The sequence below is a fragment of the Pezoporus occidentalis genome, unplaced genomic scaffold (assembly GCF_034315485.1).
Source record: "Pezoporus occidentalis ecotype Australia unplaced genomic scaffold, CSIRO_AGI_Poc_V1 ctg44, whole genome shotgun sequence".
In the NCBI taxonomy this organism is placed as follows: Eukaryota; Metazoa; Chordata; class Aves; order Psittaciformes; family Psittacidae; genus Pezoporus; species Pezoporus occidentalis.
The window spans coordinates 3,595,433-3,622,513 of NW_026915769.1; the positions used below are offsets into that span (position 1 = coordinate 3,595,433).

Here is a 27,081-nt window from a genome sequence, read left to right on the forward strand (position 1 = left end):
TTGTGTGACCTCTAATCACTTCTTATCTGATAGGTCTTCTTTGACACAGGTTTTAGAGGTCAGAGTTCCAGATGTTTCTACTGTCCTCTTGAGAGACTTCTGAAATCCCTCTCACAATACTACATGTAACACCTTGACATGAGGACAGGGATCCTCGGTTTTTACCATACTAACACAACTCAAATTCTTTTGGATGCCCTGCTACGCATACTTATTTACAGGGACGAAGTAGTGATAAAGCTGCATTTGAATTTACCTAATATAGACTTGGATTTTCTCAATTGGTCAATTACCATGCACAGTTACTGTATCTGAGTGGAAAGGAAGTAAACATGCTACCATCTTAACAGACCTCTGGTTTATCTTCATACTTCTCTGTCTTGTGATACCAAAAAGCTGAACAGTAACTTCACAAACTTACAAAATGGACCAGGTAGTGTGTTCCAGCATTTTACAACTTTCCTGTAGGGTTTCTCCCTCCAGATAAAAGGGCACATTTCAACTGGACACAGACAGTATCATCAGCCTTTCCTAGAAGTGTTTTGTCTCTCAGATGCCTGAGATTTCTCTGGCTCGTTTGCATGAAACATTATACACTTGGCAAAACAGTAACAGGCACCAGGTTCAGCAGAACAGTACTGTAATTTCTATTTGATCATCTTTAGCACTCCAGCTCTGAGGGGTGCCATGAGCAATAAAAGACACATGGTCACATTTAGAGAAAAGAAACCGCATCACTTTCTGCGCAGTCAGTGACATTCTCTGAGATGTCGTAATCAGCATAGTTTCTACCATCTGCTTCCTGCCTCCCTTTCCTTTCAGATATCCTGCATTACAAACCTCTAGTTATGAGAAACTGAAGGGAGGCCATGGCCCCCCATGCTGTTGGTCCCCTGAAGAGGGTGTAAGGAGGCACAAATGGCCTCAGTATGAACTGCTTGCCCAAAGGCTTCCAACTGGGAGCCACATGAATATGCACATGTAAGGTTGGATCCACAACAGTGGAAAAATACAGTTACGAGACGGTAAGTCTGTCCTGGTTCTGAATATTCATTAACAACTCTTCATGCCAAAGCAGTCACAATCGATTCCAATGCAATCAGGAGCTGACTCCCAAAGTGTGAGACATGCACTTTCTCAGATTTTGAAAGAGTAGAGATTTGTCCACAAATGGCCATTTTTAAAAGCAAACTTCAAGGCCAACCTAGAGAAAATGTTTTTCACTGGTTTATTGTTATGTTTTAGAAGAATGGCCTTGAGGGTGGAGTCCTTTTTTTACTGCTTGTTTTTCACTTCCCTCTGTTCTCAAGAGATTTTTGGCAGGATCTTTGAAGGGTATGAATCGTGATGTCACCAAAACAATGAGTCTGGACCACAGTTCTTCCTCAGAAAACTATCTGAAATCCTTCTTTGCCTGGATGCACTCCTACAGACGAGCTTGCTTAGCTTGGCCTGCTTTGAATTCTTGAGTTATTTGGTTGCAGTAGAGGTGTGTTGCCAGAGCTGGGAAGGAAGAACTGGTGTCCAGAGCCAGGGATTGTCCTTCTGGGGAGGAACTTGGCTAAAGACCCATTTGTACAAAGCCTTGCAAAAACCTGCAGCCAGCTCTGCACTTGAGTTAAATGTGTATCATTTTTCAACACAGTTAAGATTGACTGCAGACAACAGCACTAAAAATACGGTGATTTGTAACACATTGCATGAAATTTGATGCATATAGCGTTTGTTAGCAATACACTGGCAGACAGAGCACATGAGACAGTGTCCCTGTTCCCAGAGAAGAGATCAGACACAAATTCATGTCTTTCAGCACAGGCAGATATTTATTTACAAGACTGATTTTCTCTGTATCATTATGAACTGCAGTTGGCTTTCATACACTGGCATGAATAGTGGACTCACTGAGGAATTCAAGAGAAATATTGCTTTGACTTTGTAATGACAGAATTTTGACCATTATTTTGGGTACTCAAGTAAGACTAGAAGGGTGACCTGGGTCATGGAGTACAGACCTCCGTTATAAACTGACATTTAAAGTAATTTTGTTTGTAAGTATAATGATTTTCTTATTAAAACACATTTGGTTTATTTGATCCCATAATTCTGATTATTGTTTACTACTGTAATATTTGTTGACAGGAACCACATCCTTTAATAAGCTTCACTTATCTAGGCTTAAAATGGTCTATTTCTTCCAATTTTTCCTCATAGAATAGGGCTTTGATTCCTCTGACCATCTTTCTTGTCTGTCTTTTACACATTTTTCCATTTTGATGTCATCTTTTCTAAGGAGGGATGGCCAGAATTATGCTTAATACTCCAGAGCTTTGTACTGTAGATCAGATAATTACCTTAAGAGTACCTAGCTTAAGATGAACGATGCATCCTAAAATCTCATTTAACTCTTTCCATTTTGCTTTGAATTGTTGGATTATAATCACTAGTTGGGATATATACGTTGCCCTGCAAACAGCTGAGTTACTTGAGGGAATTATCTTTACTTGCTTATTTGTCCTTTCTCCCATATGAAGGTCTGCGATTTGAAGTACTCATGTAAACTCTGATGTGTGTCAAAGTAAGTGCGATCATGAACAGATTTAATATTTCCACTTATTTTGATAACTGCAACAGGTTAGGGTTAGGGTACATGAAGAGATGGAAAGAAGCTATAAACCTCATTCTACATCAGGAGCCCCTGGGAAATGATGGCTTTGTAACTGGTGTAGGGGGAGCCAGAGGAGACAGATGCTCGTCCTTACTAGGCTCTGCAGGAAGTAATTTGTGAAGATGGATAGTCTTGAATATAATGCTGCTGCTTATTGAATTTTGCTCCTTTTAGATATGCTTGGAGCAAAACTAAGAATGAGACAATCGTGAGGCATTTTATGATCCAGTAGAGAGATGGTCTGGGAATGACCCGTTGTGCACTCCCTGTTTCGCCACCCACTTGCTGTGTAACGTGGCCAAGTAATTTCATCAATCTTTACTTCACCTCCTCCATCAAAAAGAAGTAAATGAGATTTGCCCTCCTCTGTGCAGCACAGCAACCTACAGATGAATGGTTCTTACTTATTTTTTGTTAAGTAATTAGTCAAAAATCATTTAGGTTGGAAGAGACCTCTTGAGATCATACAGTGTCTGAACACTCTCACAGTAAAGAAGTGTTTTGTTGTATTCAGATGGAGCTCCATATAGTATAATTTGTGTCAACTGCCTCTTATCCTGTCAGTGGACACTTGAGAGAAGTCTGGCTCCATTTTCTTCATCCACTCTTGTCAGGTGTTTATAAACATCAATTATATTTCTCCTGAACCTTTTTTCTCCAGGCTTAACAGTTCCAGCTCTCTATCTCTCCTCATGTGAAAGATACTCCAGTGCATAAATCATCTTGATGGCCCTGCCCTGGACTCACTCCAGTAAGTCCATATCTTTGTTGAAATACAGAACCCAGGACTGGTCACAGCACTCCAGATGATGCTGAGTCCAGTCAGCATCATGATGCTCCAGATGATGCTGAGCACACAGCACTTTGACATTGATGCTGAGCAAAGGAGAAGAATCACCTCCCTCAAATCACTGCCAATATTCTGTCTAATGCAGCTCAAGATGGTGTTGGAAAGAGAGAATTTGTGTCTGATCTCTTCTCTGGGAATAGGGACACTGTCTTATGTGCTCTGTCTGCCAGTGTATTGCTAACAAACGCTATATGCATCAAATTTCATACAATGTGTTAGAAATCACTGTATTTTTAGTGCTGTTGTCTGCAGTCAATCTTAACTGTGTTGAAAAATGATACACATTTAACTCAAGTGCAGAGCTGGCTGCAGGCTGCTGCCTTTGTGAGTGTGTGTTGCTGGCAGTGACCACCAGGACACCTAGGCCCTTCTTTGCAGAGCTGCTTTTCAGCTGATCAGTCCTCAGTGTGTACTGGTGCATAGGGCTTATTCCTCCTCAGATGCAGGACTTTGCATTTCCCTTTGCGGAACTTCGTGAGTTTCCTGCCAGCCCACTTTTCCAGTCTGTTGAGGTCCCTCTGGATGGCAGCACAACTCTCTGGTGCATCAACCACCTTACCACGGATTTGTATCAGCTGTGAACTTGTTGAAGGTGTACTCCTTCCCAGTGTCCATTTCACTTACCTAACTTTGCCAGTTTGTCTGTGACAATGTTACGGGAGGCAGAGATAAACCCCGTACTTGTATCAAGGTAAACAACATCCACTGCTCTCCCTTCATTGACCAAGATAGCCACCTCATTGTAGAAGGTTATGAGGTTAGCTAGGCATGATATATTTTTCATAAATCCAAGCTGACTTGTCCCAGTCACCTTCTTGTCTTTCTTGTGATTGGACACTGTTACCAGGAGGATTTTTTCCATCACCTTCACAAACAATGAGAAGAGGCTGGCCAGCCTGTAGTTTCCTAGGTCTTCCCTCTTGAAGATAAGGGAAACTATGTCTTTCTTGAAGATGGGGGAGAATTTGTTCTCTTCCATTCTTCAGGAACTTCTCTTGTTCACCATGACCTCTCAAAAATAGTTGTGAGTAGCCTGACAGTGACATCAACCAACTCCCTCAGCACCCAAGGGTGCATTCTGTCAGGGCCATCAGGCAGAAATCTTAGGAAAAAAGAGAAAACATTAGAAAGCTGTCCCTCTTGATAATCAGATTTTATTTTTTTCTTTTACACAGATGGCGTATTTGTTATACAAGGAACTGTTCAGTATCTGGACTACAAGATAATTAATAGGAAAATGTGACTCATGTTTATTCCAAGTTCTGATACACCTGCTGTGCAGTGAACTTTTGCACTTCGAATATGAAGCAAATCTGTAGTGCTTGTCAGTTCATTAACAGTATTTAGATTTATTAAATTAGAGACTTTTGCAAAAATATCTTCTGAACGAATAATTATCTTCATTATGCTTTCTCTTAGTTTCAGGGTTGTTATAAATTGGTATCTATATTTTCTTTCATATGTTATCAAAATACTGTCCCTCTGTACAATACTTCTGCATTTACAAACATGCTTTTGAGTAAAACAGTAATTGAAAAATAACCTCAGGAAAAAAATAGTTCTGCAAACTAACTTGTCGTGAGATTAATCTGTCTTCCATATCAGCCAGTTACTTGATCTCATGGAATCATAGGATGGTTTGCATCTGAAGGGACCTTAAACATCATCTAGTTCCAACCCCAGTAGCATCATTAATACTGTATTTTTCAGGATTTCAAAAGGTTGCTTATTGCTACTGATGTTTTTGATAATAAAAGAGTGAATCTGACAGATCCTTTTATTGTGCAGTACTCTTATCTATACGAACTTTTTTCTGCTAGGCTATCAGGCTCTAGGCTGTGTCTTTATGTGGCAGGTAAAGAGAAACTGCAATTTGCTTTACCGTGGAAGGAATACCTCCAGCATCTGCACTTATTGCAAGGTGCTAACAGATGCTTCATTTGGCCATGGCTGCCTTGTGGATGGGTGCACTATTCTGTGTGTAGATTAGGGAAAATGAATGGATTTTCTTTTTGTTTTGTTTGTTTGTTTTTAACTGGCAGATGAAATACCATTTGCTAAGGTTATATTAAATATATTGTCTTTTTCTTTCTTTCCTCATTTCTGCAGATCTTTCAATGGAAGAATGCTGTGACAAGGGCATTGAATGGGCAAATAAAAACAGAATATGTGCTTCTCTACCCTTAATATCTGAGTCCAGAGAATGCAGGTATATAGTTAAGTATTGTATATTAAACTACAGTTTGTATTTGCATATAAAACCATGGTAATGGCAGGTATAAAAGCTGATTTAGAAGATAAAGCACCCAGCTCCTAAATTCAAGTTTTTCAAATTCACCTCTAGCCTTGGGGAGTACCTACTGAGTACCTACTTTTCTTCCATTATGTCCTTTAAATTTTTGCTGTTCTAGTATAGAGTCATCCAGCTCTATCTGTTTGACATGTGCTGTCTCTTAGGCAGAAGAGTACCATACTCACAGGGCTTGGACTTTGCCTATAGTCAATACATCTCAGTGTGACACCACAAATGTCAGCCAAGCTTCTTCAGTTTATAAGGATTGTGGATGTAGCTCAGCAATGGTCCAAATTCTTGAACAAAAATGTATCAAGAAACATGACAGATCCTGTACATGAATAATCCATGGATTGAATACATACATATGTATTTATGTAAGACAGCCTTTTAAAACTGTTTCTTCGGTGTAATGCCACAAGGTAATTATTCTGCAGGTCTTAGGTGAATTGCTGTGTGTGGCGACTTAAAGCTTAAGTCGAGGAGATTTCTGGTTATGTAGATTGTCTGACTTCTGTCAAATGTATTTGACCACAGACAATAGTAACCTTTAGTTTATAAATAGATTTCTTAAACCTGCTGACCTTTAATATGATCCTAATTATTATTATGTAATCTAGCACATGAAATAATTAAAAGGTTAAAATTATTTGAACAGTAATTTTTTGTTTATACTGAATCTCTTATATGGTTGGGACATTCTTATTTTTTATGTTAGTGATAGTTTGTGTTATTTTTGCTGTTAAATGCACTTGTTGCATATAATTTGTGTAGTTAACAGTTTGTGATGGGTAATTTGAGGGGCAGTTTCACAGAGGACTTTGTATTAAAGACATGTTACATTGCTCCCATCTTTTCAAATGCATTGCAAAGTGATTTAACCTCAGTAACTGTAGATGTGTTAGATTGATCTTTATTATGGAAAGAATGTGTCTTGCAGGCAAGTCTGTCCATGTTCTCTGACTTTTGCATTTATATTGGCATTGAAAGCAGTCTCTTATGCAGAAGAATTGACAGATAGGACTTAAATCCCAATTTAGAAAATACCTTGAAGAGTCAGAAGAGTTATAGACAAAACAGAAGCAGCAAAAACAGGAAACCAAGTTTACTGAACAATCTGGGAGTGAGAATCTCAATGATTTAATGTTAATTTGATAAATGTGAGTTGTGATTCTACTGTAAATGTAATGTATTCTTTTAAAGACTGCCATTTTAGAGAGCCTTTAAGACTTGATAGGAACCGACAAAAGCTTACTAACACTTCATCTAGCTTTTGTGCATAATTGATATGCAATTAAGAAAATCATAGTGATGTAATGGTAATTCAGAAATGGGTAGAGTCATGGATTCTGTGAGAGGCACGAGCACTTACTGATAAACAAAAAAATATGGATAAATGCAGTTCAGTTGCATTCATTCATGACTGCATGATAAAGAAACATTTACGTTTGAGTGAAGCTTGGCTTCACTCTAAAAATGTGAACCTTTGGCACCTTTGACTATTTTCTTTAATGGCAATATTATTTTACTCCACTTACAATCACAAACTGGCCTATCTGGGAGAGACAGAGAAAAATCCCTTTATGATACCTTTTCAGACAGAAAAGTAAGGGACAAATAGTACTTCTACTTGGTGGTGCAACTGGAGCCAGAATGAGCAGTGAGGGAGCATAATTCCCTTTGCAAACATGTGGCACTGATTTTGTACATTTATACCTCCTGCACAGAGGTGTGGGCAGAACCAGGTTTGTTGCACTTGCAGGTGAGAATATGGCACAGGATGCCTTATTGGTTACAGATTTTCCAAATAACTTCCTTCCTATTTAAACACCTGCATTTAAATAAACATAAATAAATGTTTATTTAAACACCTGACATTTATGCAGTTGTTTAAACTCCAGCTGGGATCTTTTGACTGTCCAGTGCAGCACAGTGTTGAACAGCATAGATCATCGGACTTGAAGAGCTCTAAAAGAACATGGCCTCTTGAGTGTACAAACCCATATTACTTCATACCAGATGGAGCTGTTTGCCCTCCATATTTTAGCTTAGGTTTGCAAGGTTAGCAGTTGAATGCAAGGGTAAAATACATTGTGAAATGAGCAGTTTTGATGAAGGAAAAATGATTTTGTGCAGTTACTTTGCGAAGACCATGCAACACAGAACAGATTGGATGTGAGTACTTTCCCCAGCACACATGACAAGAATTTACATGCTGGTTTTGAATCCTCTGCTTAGAATAATAATAACATAATAGCATCTCAGATTCAGTCCTTCCCTCAAAGCAAGCTAGTTTATTTTGCTTTTCTTTTGTTCATATGAGGAACCAGGTGCCTTAGTGAATTAGAATTGCACCCCCTTGATCTTTTCCAAACAATTTAAAGCACATTCCTAGTAATTAAGAAGGGATTCCACGAGTGCTGAAATTCTCACACCTGCCATGTATCCTGGAAACAAGCTGACAGATCTGGGTTTCAACATCTTTTTAGGATCCTTCCCCCTAAATCTCTTGTGGCTCTTGAGGGCCTTGCCATCCATGTGAATGGCACTTGCTGAATATGGCACAGGTCAAACTGCAGATATGCTCGCTTTCTTGTGGGCACAGGTGAGCCAGGTCTTTTCTGAAGTTCACATGAGTTCACAAGATCTACATGGCTTCTATTACTCAGTTGCATTTAAGTTGAAACCAGTCATGTCTGCAGTCTCTTACTGTGGTTGCTTGTGCCACAAATGAGTATACCCCACCATATTATCACTCTGGACAACAATGATATTTTTCTGTGTCTTCATGACTCAGTAAATATAAGTGTAGAGTTTTAATGAATAATATCATTGGCTGTTATAACAGCAGCTTTTTGCCCATTCATCCGTTTTCCTGTGATGTGGTTAAACTCAAACGGAAAGAGCACAGCTCTGGTTTGTTTTTGTTTTTTTTTTGTTTATTGGAACTCAACCTGCCCAATAAATCTTCATCCTTTAAAAATGAAGAGTTTCACCTGCCCAGAGCTTTTAGCAAGCGAACTTAATTCCTGGGCCAGAAACCGTCTATCTCCATATGAGAATTGCATGCCTTCAGCACTGAGTAAAGTCTTTGGAGTTACATTATTTGTTATTAGTGTTGCAAGAATGCATAAAAGGAGAAGCTGCAGAACATTCTGCTGGGTACAGTGCAAGAACAGAACAAAAAGGTCATCTGTTTTCCTAAGTACAGACAAGTGGCAGCACTTGGATACAGACTCAGACGGGAACACAAGGAAGTAATGAGACAAGAGTGTTTGGAGTGATAGGCACCAGACGCTGACTGCTGATAGATGTTTATTGATTTATGCCATTGTAAGTCTGGAAGAGCTTGAGATTTTGGACGTCAAAGTTGTGACAGTTCTATGTATGAAAAAGCTGTTTAAAGTTACTTTTGGAGAAGTTGTCTTTATTAATTATTATCTCTTCTCTGTAGTCTGCTACTTGTGCCTCACAGTCACAAAGATTTTTTGGCTTCACAGTGAGAGGGATAGAACAGTCTGCTATGATGTGGTGAGGGTTTTATTGCCACTCATTTAGGATAATTTGCTTACTTCACTTTGTGAGTAATGCCAAACTTCATCCTTCTCTGTCACATGGTCAGTGTTGTTTCTCTACATAATATATAAGATAAATATAATTTTACCCTTTACCTTCAAGAAAACTTTAATTATATAATCTATAAAGTTTTTTACAAACTGCAGCTGATTAATTTTGAGATTTGTTGAATCAATTATTTTTACTTGAATCCTTTGCTTATTTATAAAACATGATCAAATGTATGTATCTTCATTGTTGAGGCACTCATTATTTTCATTTGTCATACTGTGTCACACATAATACCAGATCTTGCTCTTAATTTTCTTAAACCCATTTCTATTGCATGTAAAACTGCAAACTGAAAGGACTAAGAGTGGAAAACCCAGCTTGTCTTTGCAAAATAATTCTGGCGTGGAATCAGTCTCTTTTTAATTTGAATATTTTTTGTCCAAGGCCTTCCACTGTGCACATGAATAGCACTGACATAGTTTGAAGACAGGCTAATAAGTAAAAGCAGAGAGGGAGAGGGTAGTGAAATGAAATGGACAAGAGAGACATTGTTTCAGAGAAAAATAAATTTTAATGCTTTTATGGAAAGAAATGAAAGGAAAACCAGGTGATTGTGAAATCTGTGCTGGTTTAGGACTGCATCCTCTGGGAAGGAGAATAATTGATATGAAGAGGTTGTGAAGATAAATAGGTAGGTAGATTTTCAGCTCGAAAATTATTCCATGAAAATCAGCAACATCAGTTAAACAGAAATTAAAAGTAAAAATATAAATATTTTTTATCTTGATTTATTATCAAATTACCTAGTAATGAAATAACATTTGGATCAGCATCTGCAACAAAGAATAAGGATATTTTTTAAATGTCCAAGTGATTTCTGTTCACTAGTGAGCCGTGAATAAAACTTATTTCAAAGATGCATGATTTTACCTGTAATACTCTGCATGAATGTCAGTTATGAGGCCTCATGCTCCTAGATATTTCATATTTAGTGTTTTAACATTTCAGCCATATTGCAAATAAGCATTCATGTCAATAAGGTCCTGCTGTACTGTTTTAACTGAAAATCAGAATATGGCAGATAAGGTAGAAGCAGCCTTTTAATTATTAGGAGTGACTAAAAAAATTACAACCAAAACCACAGGAGAGTACCCCTTTACTTTCTCTTTTTTTTTAGAGACCAATATTATATGCTGTTTGTAGACGTGAAGTTAATAGGAATGCTACACAGGAAATGTTGAAAGCTTTTACACAAGGAGAAAAATCAGTAGCCTTTACTGGCTAATCATAGAATCAACTGGGTTAGAAAAGACCTTTGAAGATCATCAAATCCAACCATTACCCCAGCACTGCCAAGACCACTGCTATACCGTATCACCGAGGGTCTCATCTACGCAGTTTATGAACACTTCCAGGGATGGTGATTCCACCACTGCCCTGGACAGCCTGTTCCAGTGCCTGAGCACCCTCTCTGTGAAGAAATTGTGCCTAATATCCAATCTAAACCTCTCCTGGAGCAGCTTGAGGCCATTTTCTCTTGTCCTATCACTTGTTACTTGGGAGAGGAGACTGACCCCCACCTCAGTACAACCTCCTTTTGGTCCTTCTGCTGTGAAGTAGAAAGTGGGTATATATTATGTTAGGGTCTGAGCCAGGGAGACACACATAACCTAGCATAGAGAGGGATGGATACTCATCATTTCAAAAGTATCAGTCTGAAGAGCTTGTGATAGTATGCTTTAACATCCATCAGCAAAGGGAAAAAGATAGTCATATGGGCAGGCTAAGTTGCAGCCAGAAGACCAGTACTGTGCAGACTTTTTTAGCATTTTTCTTTGTCATCTTACAAGTATTTCTACCTCTGTTACAGACATACAAGCCTTTACAGTCTCAAGCAATATTTGCTACCAGTGCAACTTCACTGTAGGATTTGGGCAATGAAGTGTGATTTTATTGTTGTTGTTCTGAGAATGAACAAATGGTATTTTAATCTAGTATTCAATTGATGTTTAATTCCTTATTACAGTTGGGGTGGGCCACATGACTTATGAATACAGCTGTGGGAAACATTTTAAGAAACTTTTTTGTTTTGGTTGAAATTGCCAAATTTCTCAGAGATTTCAAAGAGATTATTTGTATTTTGGGGAAAAAAAAAAGGCCACACTGGAAATCAAACAGATCTACTGAAAGACTGCTGTTGTTTGTCTGTTTATTTGTCTGTGGCTAACAAATCTAGCTCCTCAACAGGACTTGGAGGGCTAAAGAAGCTGGAAAGTCTCAACTCCCACACTCTGGCGCTTGAAGTTCAGGTTTTACAGGCTCCCAAAGTCCTAACAGTCAGACCACCCCAGAGCTGGGCAGGGAATGGAAATACTTCTTCAGAGGGAATTTCAGCAACAAAAAAACTACATATTCTTCCAAACTGGAACTAAATCAAATATCAAAACCTTCAAATATTCTGCCAAATAAAGTTTCTGGCCTGGGCTTAACTTCTTGCTCTGACTTTAGAGTCTATTTTTGAATAATTTGTTCATGAATTTATCCTGATTTTTGTTCCTATGCATTGAAATCTCGTAGCTGTTTTTGTCCAGGGGAGAACTGCACAATCAGACCATTGCAAAATCCAATAAATAAGAATTGGGGATCTTCAGGATTGTAGCTTAACAACCGTGCCTTAGGATTGTAGCTTAAAAGCCAATATGCACAGAGATGCAGAATGTCAGCCCAATATCCATGTAGCCCCTGCTTTTAGTGGGCTGGACTGGATGACCTGGCCTTAGAGCTGAGGGAGTCCCTCGCACCATTTGGGAGCTGAAAGCTCATCTTACGGTCGTCGAGAGCAGGGAGGCTACTCCAGAGGTGATGCATGGGAATCCACTTATCTCAGGTGACAGTAGAAGCCACCCCTCTTCCTTACACTTCCAAAATATCTAATGGTGTAAATGAAGGATCTTTAAGAGCAAAGGGTAATAGTGTGCTGAATATCCATACATGTTTTTATGTATTTCTAAGCAACCCTTTAAAAGATTTTACTCATCAGTTCACATAGCTAGAGATGGGGGGGGAAAGGTGAATACTCATAACGGCAAACAGAATGTGTTCAGTGTTGTTGGTCTGGAAGATGTGTAAGATTTCCCATGCTGATGGGTATAGAAGTGCATTTATAGGGTTTTTCTGTGTGCACTTCTTATAGATCTCTAACATATCAGGACATGACTGATTGTACTGTAAACAGAATTTATCAGTTTGGATTCCCTTTGGGATAGTTCCCTTTCCCCCTGGCAAACTCGGGTTCCATCATTCTTAGTGAAACTGGGTTATCACAAAACACATGGATATGTTTATACCCTTGTACATGTAATCTGATTTGCTACTGTTCTTTTTAGCTTTCTTCTCCATTTCCCAGTATCTGTTACAGGAGGTAGCAGTGGAAGACCTTTAAACTGCAATCTCCACCCACGGTGCTACCCAACAAAGCCAAGTTACGCTAAAAACAGTGTGGAGAAAATGAAGATATCTCCTTCAGTGGCTTTGCATTCAAGTGGCAGTAGCAACAAGAGTGGAGGAGTTTAAAGCCTCCTCACACAGATTATTTTGCTACAGGAAGGAGTTTTCAATTTATTCACTGAAACTGAGATAAAATAGAATGATTTTATGAGCAGTTGAAGTACCAAAGAGCTGAGTTTCTGCAGTTTTTTATCCTTTCTCCCCTGCACATCTTCTTGCCCTGTAATACTGTTCTCCCCCCAGTCTTTCTTCAATTCTTGCTTGCAATACACTCTTCTCGCTATGTTTTTCCTTGGTATCTTCACTTCCTTGTATCTCCGTTTGTCCCACAGAGCAACACTGAGCTTCTTTCAACATGCTGTGTCTGTTCATTTGAGCAAGGGGCAGCAGGTGTGAAGGTAGCCTGGCTGCAGGATTGCAGACTCTCACTTCTCACTTCCATCAGAGCACTGATTTGCATGCCATCTTGTCTTCAGCCATCAGTTATTACAAAACATGCAAGAATGCAAGCCCTGAAGACCTTGAGCCCTGTGACAAATGTGGTTGAAGTTACCTGTTTGCCTAAAAAAGTGTTAGGGCAGACTGCAAGGTAGACAGGCTGTTAAACAGTATTAAACATATCACCTAGACTTTCTACCTACTCCTAAGAATATGTGGCATGGTAACTAAAATGTGAACCTCTTTCCATAAGATAAATGCTAATTATCAAAACTTGCATTATCTATTCTTGACCTATGTATGACATTTTTCTCCTATTGCTCCCATCCTTTCGTCAGCACGACTCAGATACAGTGCTGCCGCAGCCACCTGGAGAAGCAGTACTGTTCAGATGGGATTGAGTTTGCCAATGTACGTGAAGAGTGTGACTCACATATTGGTGAAAATTCCACCTGTGAAGCTGACTACTTCAAGGTGAGACATAAGAGATACTCCTGTTCATCCTTAAGAAACGGTATTGACTGTCTAGATTGCTATTAAGGGTTGACCCTGAAGGTCATGATACTCAGTTTGATGCACATAAACAGGTTTTTTCCCTCCTAAACTTCGTGTCTCTGTTAAGGCTGTCCACTTTGTGCTTCTTTGAGATAAACAGTTCCTTGTTGAATGAAGCAGACTGTTTCATTACATTTTTAGCACAAGCAGAGGGTAGAATGCAAAAGGGTGGAAAGTCTTGAATGGGTAATTAGCTATGAAACTAATTTTGCATAAAAATAAGACGTAAACGCTGTAGGATGGGTGAGAAACTTGGCCACGTTTCAGACTTCAGCTTTCATTACAGCTTCATGGATTAAGGTCAAACTCAGTGATTTTCAGTATTGGTGGTCCAAAGGGGTAGGACTGAAGTTAATCCTCTTAGTGTACTTATTATTCTAGCTTCTGTATGTGTCCTTAGTTAACACCACTTTGATTTACAATTGAATGGAGACATGTAAGCTTGTGATAATAGTATTTGATATTAGAATAGAAATTCCTACTGTTGGCATCCTTAGTTAATCTGTGCCCTCCCTTCTGTGTTTACTACTGTCTTTGCCTCTCAGTTTTTGAAAGGAAGCCTATTCATAGCACTCTGCAGAGTGCTTTTGGAAGAAAGTTCCATCAGCAAGATCTTGACCTTGACCATGACCCAGTCATTAACAGCTCTGGTCCTGTTACAGATTTCTTTCAGTGGTGATGAAAATAGATAAGAATGATTTTAATTTTTCCCCACAGCTCAAAAATGCTGAGTGTTTTTGGTCATTCGGTTAAAAAAAAATCAACTATATAGAAGATGGCAGATAATGTCTGACTCACAAGTTTCATGTCTCTTCAAAATGACATCTTGACCATGTTCTTGGCAGTAGGATGTTGCTGGTGCCAGGGCCGTGAAGTGATCCATGTTCTCGCTGTGAGTGTAAGAAAGGTAACACATGCTGATGAGGCTGCCATTGCTGGGTTGTCACAAACTTGTCTACATTTGCAGCCTGATTCTGTCCACGGTGGAGTGTGTCCCCCAGAGGAGCCGTGTCCAGGGTATGCCCTGCCCCTGTGCAGCCTTTGCTATTAGGAAGTGTGTCCATCCCAATGTGCATGTGGCATGAAAAAATATTTAACCCTATGTGTCAGTACTTTCAAGGGCTATGAACAGATGAACAAACACCGTGATGGCTACTACTCTGCAGATTCAAGTGCTTGCAAAAAGAGACAGGTTTAGAACAGCAGCACTATTTTAAACACATGCCATGGGACAACTCTAAACCAGAATAGAACTGTTCAAGGAAACCTACTTTCCCATCAACTGACTGATGTTTCCTTTGTTGGCTTGTCAGCGTGAGGAAGAGTTAATGGTGTTTTTCAAAATGGCCAGACTTCTTTAAAGATGTCAGGTTTTCATGGTGACAGCTGTATTATTAAACAAACTGAACTTGGCCTTGGTCTCTGGCCCTGAGAATAAACTGCTCAGCACAGCTCATGTCACGTAACTGACATCTTTCTCCTGCAAAACATAGTGCATAAGGGCTGTTGGGAACACTCGCTGGCCTGTGCTAACCCCAAAATATGCTTCAGCATTGTCTGAGAGGATGTTAGTTGCCATTAGAGCTTCCTAATATTTAAACATTACAGATGATTGAAGGACAAAGCCCATATTCTGTCCCTGTTTAATTTACTTGTATAAACACAGTCAGTGTTATTTAATCATCGTCAGCCCCATTCTACCTCCCCCTTCCCCCGCAATAGGAATATCTTACACTTAATAACTCTACTGAGTTAGCTGTAGATATGTCTTTGTAGATAGTCTGATCCATGATGGACATAGATGATTTATGAGCTAATATGAGTGACCAATTCATTATTTCTTTCATTAAATACAGTTTGAACCTGATGACCTTGCAAGATGATGTATCTTGCAGTTGTACCATGCTGTAACAAACAAGTTTTAATATCAAGTCCATCTGACATGGGTTTGAATCTCATTTTGCCTGAGTTGCTCGGTTTCTGTTTAGCTTAGGTAGCACAGGAAATCTTTTGTATCTTCTTTGTCTCCTTCAAAGAAGCAGAAAGAGTGATTTAGTAATTCAGTCAGTAGGATTAATCCCAGCAGTTTGCAGCAAATGAGGCAGCAAATCTTTCTTTTGAATCTAAACCTTGTGATTGGAAAGAAGATAAAAGGACCATATTTTGAAAACACTTGCCTCGGCTTTTACACGCAGAGGCGGTAGGCATAGGTAATGATGGGCAGAATTTTACTCCTCCGATTTTTTGGAAGTGTAACTTCTTGAAAAAAAAATTGCAAAAATTAATCTTTAAATCTTGATCAAAAACAGTAATCAATTTCAGATTTGTTTCTGGTACAGGCAATGTAGAAATGGATTTATAAAAGGTTTTCTTTTCCCAAAGATCAACATATGGCCTTATCTCCCCAGTTTTGGCAAGAATACTGTGTTTGTGTATATTGGGTGAGCATAAAAGTTTTATTGCTTTGGACTGTTGAACTTATTTTTAATTTTTGTTCAGATCTTCAAAAGTCCTGAAAATTTCCACTGGCTGACTTGAATTTTTTTTCAGTCTGTTTTTCATAGCATCTACTGGTTAGTCTGGATTTCAGCAAGTGAGAGACCTCTTGTGGACAAATAGACAAAAGCAATGTTAATACATGGTTCACCCAGATCTAGTAATTTAAATAATATGTCTCTTAAACTCTGGTAATATAAATAATAAAGCACTACTACACATTTTAACTAATTAAAAGAGCTTATTGATGATAGAAATTTCACCAAATTACACCAAAATTAAATCTTTAAGCTTCTCACATATAACTATTCCCTTATTCCTTTTCATCTTTATTCCTTTCTGTGAGAAGGCAAGGTGTAAGAGGAGGCAAGGGATCATAGGACTTCAAGTAGGACACAGGTTTCTATCCAGAAATGAATATCAAGGCATGGCTCTGAAACTGCATGGACTTTTGCTAATAGCAGGGGAGAGGCAAAGGGAAGATGTTTATTATTGGGATCACTTAAGAAGCAAAGGCAAGTTTATGGGCAGTGAAAGTGTGTAGTAGCAACTCCATCATTTGGTTGTACTATCCATGAAGGCAGTGATGGTTCTAGCAAATGGGTGAACGGTCATTGAAACATGCCTCCAGGTTGCTGGCAACCTTTGGAAAATGGCTGCAAACACGTCAAGAGCTGAACTGATATGGAGTCTAGAACTGCAGTCCGGACTAAAGGATCAAAGGCTTTCAGAAAAGGCTAACGACCCTGGAAAAATTTGTATGAAAAAAAGTAATGTTGAGATTATTCTTATCAGAATAGTGATAGTTATAATAATACCAGAGCTCTCCATGAACATGTTAACAAGTTAAACTAGCCTTATCACTGCTACATTACTACCATTCCACAGTGGGAGAACTGAAAGAAAAGGTGACTTTCTAAGTTTAGAGGTGAAATATGCAGAGTTCTGGGTGTGCTCTGAGCACAAAGCCATTCAACAGCTTATTCTCCTGTTTTCTTTAGTTGAACAGGAAATATTAACCCTTAGGACTGCCAGTGCAGAATCTTCTAGGATCAACATTAAAAGCTAATTACCATGAACATCAGTTAAGAAAACATTTGACACTTTCCATCTTTGGATTGTTTTGGCTGTGGTATAGCAACATAAATTATTATCATTTTCAAGGTGTTAAATCAAGATGCATCATGCACACTTAGAATAAATGTAGGTTGGAACAAATGGTTCAATGCCTTCAATTATGGTAAGTGAGAATGCAGTTTCTTACAGATGGTGCAAGACTTAGCAAGCTCTGTAATTGAAGATTCACGTTAGCTGGAGACAGAGGTCTTTCAAGTGGTGACTCAACCTGGACAAAATGATGAATATAAGTTTATTCAGCACTTTCAAGAATTCCAAGATTAATGATTACTCTTTAAAAAGCCTAAAGAAACACTGTAAATCCCAATTTGAGCATTATGCAACAAAACAAAGGACTAGACTGAGCCACTTCATATGCCTAACAGTAGAAGACAGTGAGGATATGCAGAAGTATATGATGTCAAAACCTGGCAAGGCATGAGCTCTATTCAGTAACTTAAATTAGTTTTGTTATCAAAAATACACAAGCTTAAGTCAAACAGTGAATCTGTAGCACAGTTTTCATTTCTGTCTTCTAATTTATGGTTGAGAAAATTGGAAATCTTGACAAAATTATAGACATGTTAAAAACTTTGAGAAGGATGCCTCAGGAAAATGTTAGACATGTTAGACAGAATACATATTCAGAAATGTTGCAATTCTTGGAAGAGATCATCAAGTATTTATTTCCAAAGTCATCCGGAAAAGCCAGAAAAGGTGGAAATATCCCAGTCATATTAGTGAAGAAACCAGAGCATCCACCACTACATGCAAGTAGCTGGGGAACCAAGTAATAGAAATGGGTAGTGAGGAACTGTCCCACTAAACAGTAGTTAATAAGGGAAAACATGTATCTTCATATTAGAGTGAGCATGAAAACGACAGCACAGCATTGGCCAGGAGGAGAGAGTTCCTGCTGTACAGCAGTCTGCAGTGGGGAGAGAATTTGTCTATGTATTGAAACACAAAGTACAAAATGGCATGCTTAGGTACTTCAAAATGCTGTAAAGTAAGATTGAAGAAACATAGAAAAATTGTTTTATTATTTTAATTTTACTCTGCTTGAGTTGTTAGAAGAGCCTTTCACTGCAGTACAGAGGGAGAAACATACATAACACCTTGTAGAATATAGGCAGGGGTTTACATCTGAGAGTAATGAACGCAATGTCATAGTTGCCTTCTTTTTGATAGTTGTAGTGCTTAAAGCACCAAATTACAGACATTTAGTTCAATGTTCATTTACTCGATATTCATCTGTTGTGTTTCATGGTGCAGGCTATTTTTCTCAAGCAATAAAAAAGTCTGGAAGAATAACTAAGAATAAAAGCTTAAATCTGCTTTTATCTGACAGTAGCAGTAGCAGACCAGTTTCAGAGAACTAAACATCTTTGCTGATTTCTAACAGCAAGGAAGAAAACTGAATTAGTCAGCAATGTCCCCTCAAGCTGAACTAAAAGGAAGCCTCCATAGGATTAACTTGCCCTGTGTTCACTTCTGTGGCGTATTGCGGGCAGTAGTTCAGCAGGTCTGAAAGAGGCAGACCATGTTTCATCGTTGGAAGCCATGTCAGGACTGCAATGCTTTTAAATAATGTTTGACTATGTAGTCTGTTTTTCAGAGCAGAACTGCTTCTCTTTGTGACCTGTTAACACTAACCTTGGGTGAATGATGTTTGTTGGCTTGTTTGTCTGTTAGTTCAGGGGTATTTTTTGCTGGGAAGTTGACTAGGCAGTTTAATTATAAACTGAGTCATGCACTTCATTGATTGCGTCCTGTTTTAATTGAACTGGACATAAGGGAAGCAGAGGTCTTAAGAGGTTCCACTGTTCGCTGGTGTGTGAAACCGGACTATGTTGGCAGGGAACCGTTCTGGTCCTCCACATCGCCTTTCACACACATTCACACAGACACAGTTTCTGTGAGAACTGGATCCAGGTTCTGTGCTTGGCTATATGTAGGCCCAATGCAAAGCTCACTGAACTCAACTATGGATCAGAATGTCTCAGACTAAGTATACCAGGACTTCTTAAAGAGTTTGCAGAGTATATTCCATAAGCTTGCCAAGGTGAGGTAACGCTCTTGACACTACTGACAAAATTTGCATTGATTTGTTCAGGGCTAGGATTTGCCTCTCTTTAAATTATTATTTATTTATTTATTTATTAACAGGTATGCTGCTACTGTTGTTTGCTGGGAAAGACTGCCCAAGTTCAAGGACAGAGTTGTGAACCCAACCCAAAGATAGGATACCAGTGTGGAATTGTCTTCAGAGCTTGCTGTGTGAAGGGTCAAGATCTGTCCATCAGCGATGATGCTCCTAAAAAGGAGCAAGGTATTTTATGTTGCAAGTATAAAAAGGGAAATACAAAATGATATGAGGTACAAGGAGTGCCTGTACTTTAAATTATTTCTGTTGGAATTCTGTGTGGGCATCCTGACTCTTACAGACATGATGTTGGTGGTATTTTTCCTTTTTCATTTAGCAGACAGCCCTAAAATTGCAGAAAAGTCATGCTGTGTAGTGTTGCCCCCTTAGTGGGCAGCTGAGCACCGAAAACATGCAGGCTGGCTTGCAGATCACCAGTGACAGATTTTGAAGACATCATCCTAACCAAACACTGAAAGTCAAGCCCAGATCCTACCACAAAAGCTTGCTTTGGTCAGCTTGAGCCAATGTGTTATCAGACTTGTTTCAGGTCGTTCAAACCTGGCTTACGTCAGTGTCTGCCCTTATCAAGTAACATTTAGAAATGCCCTTCCAGTTTCTTTGTGTGCCGCTATTTCAGCAGGGGAAGTCCCCTTGTCCATTAGCTCTGGCTGAAGTGACTGGACTAGGAGATACCTTGTACTTAGACCACTCTGCTAATAAGAAAATTTTTTAGACTCAGTGTCCCTGCATGACATGAAAAAAATTATCAGCACCTGAAAATCCAGACTGTGAGCACAGCATACGGGATTTCTGTACTTACCCTTGGAGGCAAGTGGTGTGCATAATAACCACTATGCATATGGTTAGTATGGTTTTAGTATGATTATTGTGCCAAACACTGTGCATTGCAAAAATGAGTCTGTGTCAGGAAGCAGGGCAGGACAATGTTCTCTTCATTAAACTAAGAAACAAGCAGGTAGTTCAACATATGTCAAATATCCCTATTGACAATAAAAATTGCCTGTAGAAAGGCAGAGCAAACAATATTAATAGACACTTTTGCTAGTCATTAAGAGGAGATCAGTCTCCTTTTTCCCAGGCAGCTTCTTGGACTAGCACCTTGTATTTGTGTTATGCAATAGAAAGACATTCAAGGCATTCTACTGCAGAGGGTAAGGCAAGCTGATTTCTTGTATGACACTTTCTTGGTAGTGTAACCAATATGCTCTGGTACTGTGCCCCCGGAGACCTCTATAAAATCAAACCAGATTTGCGCAAATTGATTTCCTTAGCTTCCTTATGACCAAAATGCCCCTGTAGTGCGAGGACTCAGTGTACCAACCCAGCCTTGTGCCACTGCAGAAATCTTGCTTTCACATCCGTGATTTATTATTTACACACCCGTAAGAGACGGGTGGTTGAATAGGCTTATGGACAATCGTATGAAATGAGACCAAACTTCCTATTCAATAACCAGAATATTTTGAGATTTTGGTTTTACACTTCTCACTACCAACCTATCATTTCCCTTATGTTCAAAGTGGCAGGATTGGAGGAAATCCATTAGCCAGTCCTTTGGGCAAGCAATGGGTTCAGACAGTGAACCCATTTCAGCCCCTTTATGTTTTCCTTGTAGAGAGAAGGAGCTCTCAGGACATATACATGTAGCAGAAGTACCTCTGATCAAAACTCCAAGTTAAGGTATATGAAGTACATATGAAAGAATGCCATAAGTAGGTACCCAAAAATTGGTTGTGAAGTTCTTTTTGGAATGAAGTCTAAATAAATAACTGAGATTAATCTGATTTTCATTATAACTGTGAATACCCCAAGCTGCTATAAAGTTAGTAGAGGCCAAGCATGCCTCAGCAGCATGTCTTACGAAAATGAGGTTAAGCACTGGTTAAAAGCCTAATGTTAAGAACCTGCATTTGAAAATCTCAGCCCAAATTTAATCTATGATCACAGCATGACTTTCATATTGAATCAGTCAGATGGAAAATGCCCAGTGGCCATGTACATTTGAATGGCAAATTCAAGTATGAAATAGCTGTAAAATATGTAAATAATGTTCTTTAATTTTGTCCTAGTTTATCCAAAACCCTAGTCTGAGTCCCATGCCAAGCAGGCAGCTTTTTACTGTGAGAAGAAAAGTGCTTTCTCCTCTAATGCCTATCTCTCCTCTTAGTTGAAATTTCAAAGGAAGAACTAGACCAAGAAGATCCCTATCTCCATGATGGCTGCAGAGGTAAGTCAGGTGACTAGACCTGTTAGCCAGCTCTTTTGTGATTGCCTCCAATAAAAGTGAAGCAAACTGAGATCTAGAGATTAGTCAAAACCTTTTACCCAGGCTGGTTATGGGTAAAACTAACAGAATGAAGATCCTTTCTAAGAAATAGTAGGCCATTATATGTGATGCCTCAATAGTTCTTAAATACAAGGGAGGCATTGTCCTCCATAGTGGAGTTCATTTTATCCACCTGAAACTTAGAGTATGCATTTAACTTTTTTTTAACTTCTAGTGGGGAGTACCTCAGAGGTGTTACCTATTGAACCTGTGGAGTACTCTGGATTCTTCAGGATATGGAGATCCTATATTAAATATGTGCATTCTTTTATTCTCCTCTTGGGATGATCAGGGTGATTGAATACGAAATGAAACAAGTTTTCTTTTTTCATACACCACCTGAAAAAAGGGAAGAAAAGTGTCTGTTGTCCTCGTTAGTCAGACTGTTCTGCTTCCTGGGAAGAATGTGTTGTTGGGATATTCCTCTGCAAAGTATTCTGATTTATTGCTTCTCACATGTGATTTACGTGTCTATAAACTTAAGCAGTGATTTGTTATTTTCTACAAGCATCTCAGAACTAAGTAATGTATTTAGGTTAAAATCAATTTAGTAGTCTTATATTCTAGTTGAGAGATGATTTACTGTGTGGCATGTTGCATAGCTATTACACTCTAGAGAGGACTGAAATGTCTACTAGGTCATTAGGTAGTCAAAGTCAATGCTGGCTGTCCTTGTCTCCAGCTGCTAATTATAAGAGGTGACACAGAAAAATGTGTTACATATTTTCCTAGCATTATTTCTTTGTGTACTCAGTTGTTGCATTTGTCAGTTAATCAGATGCCTGCAAGAGATGGATTGGTATGGCTAATTACAAATTAAAGTTTCTTTTTACAGTATGTTTTCCAACAAACTCGGCATACCAAAATTGCTTGTGATCTTTGGAACTTCACCAGGGGAAACTTAAATTTCTTAGGCAATGGAACTTCCAGCAATTTGTCTTGGAGCACCTTTGTGGTATATGAGGGAATTAATTCTATTCTTCCAACAGCTTCATGATAGGTTTTACTGTGGCTGACAGGAGCTCAAGTATTAGCAAAGGTTCAGAAAGCAGTAGTTGTCCATTTCAGCCGCAATACTATGGTTCCTTCTAATGTCATTGTCTTTGCCAGTACTGTGTACAGACCTAATTTTCCATGGTGTAATAATGGCCCTGTCCTCATTGGAAATCTTTACACTTACCAAAAAAAAAATTAATTCACTCAAAAGTTTAAAGTATTCCAGCTGCATTGCCAGCACTGATTGCGCTTATCTTAAACCTTTTGTTATAATGCCTATCCAGCTGTTCTGAAAAACAGAAGAGGACAGGTTCTATTTGTAATAAAAGTATCAATACTCTTATAACAAATGGTTGGAAGTACATAACTTTTTCTCTATTGTGAGAATACGAAATGTTTTTAATATTAAAATTATCTTAACAATTTCAGAAAAAAAAAAGGTTTTCTTAATGATGAGCTAAATTTTGTGTAAATGTCCTATTGTATTCTCTCTTTCTGTTTGCCAGAATAACCCCAACTTTCTTTGTCATCCTTTGTGACTCCTGCACACACCCCACTACATTCTTAGTTCCCCAATACTAAGTCTTCAGGTTGTCTGAAGCCTTTGTCATTCACAATAGCCTCTTCTCCCGTTCATGTTTCCTGCCTACTAAGTAGGAAAAGAATGTACACAATAGCTAATTCAGGAGTATGGTCCTAATAATGATGGGCTAAAAATATAGCCTAGTGCAGCTAATAGTAAAAATGTTTCATTAACTTATGATGATGCATCTTGTCTTCCTTATTTTACAGTAATCACCATTACAAAGTTTTAACTTCCAGCCAAAACATGAGGAGGTGTCTGAGCTCATCAGCATTTTTCCTTCAACTTCTAACAGTGATGGGCAATGACTAACTTCTTAATATACTTCTCGTATTGATTTTTAGTGCTAAAAGAATCCAGTGACTACAATCACGTCTTTTGTATATGTGCATGTTAAGTTATCGGTTTTCTAAATAAATCAGAAAACATCCTGTAAATTAATGGTTTGTTTCAGTTCCTGTGAAGAGCCTCTTAATTACATAAGATTTCTTAAAATATCCCGTTAGGTGGTGGTCCATGCTCTCAGCAGTGCAGAGACACAGGATCCAGTTACGTCTGCTCCTGCTTTGTTGGGTATCAGCTTCAAGCAGATGGTGTCAATTGCGAAGGTAAAAGAAATAATTGTCTCAGTTATCAGCATTATTGTTTTAAAAGAGCAAGACTAGATTAAAAAAGATGCAGACAGAAGAGATCAGAATATGCTTATGCCAGCTGGCAAAAGAGGTGATATCATAAAAAGTCGATATAAACGGAGGGTTGGAATGAGAATTGTGGGAAGATGGAATTAAGAAGGAATCAAGAAGAGAGACAGGATTTAGAGAGAAGAGGCAAAAGATCTTGAACTTATTCTTACGAATAAAACCAAAATAAAATACCTGTTCTCTTTTGTAATAGTAGATTGTGATTGATAAGGCAGATGGAGTAGAATTCTTCACCTTGTTAAGGACACAACTGACAAAAAGGATGAAAGTTTTGGATATCATATGTGGCATAGGACGCGTCAAGGGTGAGGATTAAGTGTCTCCCAGAAGAACTGAAGGCATACAAAGTTAAATGGGCTGGGATAGGGGTCATTGCATTTGACTTCAGACATGTGCAATGTAGATATTTGCTTCTGAGCAAATGTCAGCCTAGACTCCTTTTGTTGCTGAGAGAGAAGGACTTGCAGGGCACGGTTCCTCTTGCCTGTTCTGCATAGCTATTCTAGGATGACAAGCATTACTTATCAGGGTGTCTTTTTCTGTCATTGACTGAAAAGGGAGTCTAGGTAAGTAGGTCAGATACAAACTTCAGAATATAAAATAGGAATTGATGATTGATCAGGTCAGGTATTGAAGATTAACTTACTGTGAAATATAAAAAAGAAAACTTTTACATCTGATATATGTGGATGCCAAACTTCTTTGCCCTCTCCCTCCCACTCCCAATAATTTTTCATATTCTAGATATTAATGAGTGTATCACTGGGACACACAGTTGTGGGATTGGACAAACCTGTGTCAATACGTTAGGATCCTTTCGCTGTCAGCGGGACACAAGCTGTGGAACTGGCTATGAACTAACAGATGACAGTCGTTGCAAAGGTACGTCCTGTGCAGAGAAGCTGAAATTTTTCAGACTTTGATAAAAAAATAAGTACATCATCATGTCATGCTCTTTTACTTTTGGTAATTAGGTGTGAGCCATAGTTACACAGGGGGGCACAGGCAGTGCTAGTTCTTCTGGAACAGTAGTTTTCCACCTGTCGCCTTGCAGATACCAGATCAGGCTGTCTGTGGACTACTACAGAGATTTCCAGGAGAGATAATTACATTTCTTTTACACTGGCAATTTGTGTTGTGCAATAGGAACTGGTCTGAGAGTGGAAACACTTGATTTTGAAGGCCCAGCACACACGCTGTACATGTTTTTCTGGAGTTTACTTCTGGCTAGCTCTAGTCCTGTCTTATGAATTAGTTTCTTGTTAGTGAGTGAAGCGTCTAAGTCCTGTTTCTGGACCATGTCTAATAGTTTAGTTTCACCTGAAAGAATCAAGTTTGCACACTTTGGAGTGTTAAATGAAGTGTGGCAAGTGGAGTGACATGGTGATTCAATTTGAAAAGCTAGATGCATCTTTTAAAAAAAAGTAAGCTTTTATCCTCAGGAGGTTTAAATCTGTTACAAAGCGATCAATTTCTTAATCACAACATTTTTAAGGATTTAAAAATTAAAAAGGGTTACAAATACTGGTTTAGACTAGTTATTTTTGAACACGAGTGTAATAGTCTTGTTTGTTTGTTTGTTTTTCTTAAGAAATGACTGATTTCAAGTTGCATCTAGTTCGAAGTATGCTGTTACATGCATTCACAACTTCACCTGACTTTGCAGAAATTATTATTAAATTAGCAGCAGATTCCATTTGATGTGGAAAAGGTTTACACTATGGGAAAGTCTGTTCCCCCAGAGCCTAGAACTGTTTATAAACAGACAAATTTCATTCCACTGAGTAAATTAACTCAAGCAAAATTATGGGTGAGGTTATATTGTAGGAACTGGTCAGTGATGAATAATAGATGGACTAAAAAAAGCTTACTCCAATGAAAAACCTGCGCAATATACAGGCGATGTTTTTCAAAGTATCAGGGTTTAACTTTGATCCTTTTGAAGTAAAAGTTCTACTGATTTGAATGACATCAGATTTAGACCAGCAAATACCTTACCTGCAAGTATTAACTTTCTCTTCTGGAATAACAGGAGTACAGATAGTTAATTATGAATGCTATTAACGTTAGAAATTTCTTATCTGGAAAACCTCTGTTAAGAATGTTAATTATTGATGTTATAATAATAGCAATGAAAATAGAAAATTAATAATCTTTAGGTATGATTTTTAAATACCAAGCAAACTGACTGAGTTGTGCAACATAGAATTGTAGAATAATATAGTTAAGGAAAAGACCTCTAAGATCACTGAGTCCAACCATTAACCTGCTGAATCCGATTTAATATTAATCCATCATAAACTTAAAATGGGCTCCACAATCATTATTTAAGTCTCACAAAGCTCGAGGGATAAGCAGCGGCATCTGCTGTTACTTCAGCTGCATGAGTGGGAAAGCTGAGGCATCCTATTTGTGGAAAGTTTCTGTATTTTAATAGCTTTAGGAGATTTCATCCTATTGTTAGGTGTCAAACATTAAATTTTAGTTGCTTTTATGTGGATAGTGTTACATTCACTAGCCCTTGTCTTCATTATCTGAACCATATTTTATTCACAAATATTTAATGTCCATTCTGAACTGAAATACTAAACTGAAAATAGTATTTATGTGCATTTAAAAGCACAATAACACAAGGATATTGCAAGCCTTAATATGAATGAGAATCAAGGCCAATTAATTTGCTTATGAAAGAAAGTAACATCTACATTGGATCTGAGGTAAAAATTTAAATTGCACTTGGACATATTATTAAATTCTGCTGACTTAAGCTGAGCACACTGCTGAATCAAGGCTGAACACTGCCGAACATGATGCTTCA

At 38.4% G+C, this 27,081-nt stretch overlaps 1 protein-coding gene across 3 annotated transcripts in view; it reads left to right on the top strand.

Annotated features, from left to right (window-relative positions):
- The window catches only part of FBLN1 (fibulin 1), an 81,399-nt gene that overhangs the window by 10,238 nt on the left and 44,080 nt on the right, over nt 1-27,081 (top strand). For all 3 annotated transcript variants that reach the window (XM_062634927.1, XM_062634928.1, XM_062634926.1), the window contains 6 exons: nt 5,625-5,724; nt 13,659-13,794; nt 19,657-19,819; nt 21,825-21,884; nt 24,069-24,170; nt 25,008-25,145. In XM_062634927.1, the coding sequence (XP_062490911.1) occupies nt 5,625-5,724; nt 13,659-13,794; nt 19,657-19,819; nt 21,825-21,884; nt 24,069-24,170; nt 25,008-25,145 (699 nt within the window). The remainder of the gene's footprint in view (nt 1-5,624; nt 5,725-13,658; nt 13,795-19,656; nt 19,820-21,824; nt 21,885-24,068; nt 24,171-25,007; nt 25,146-27,081) is intronic.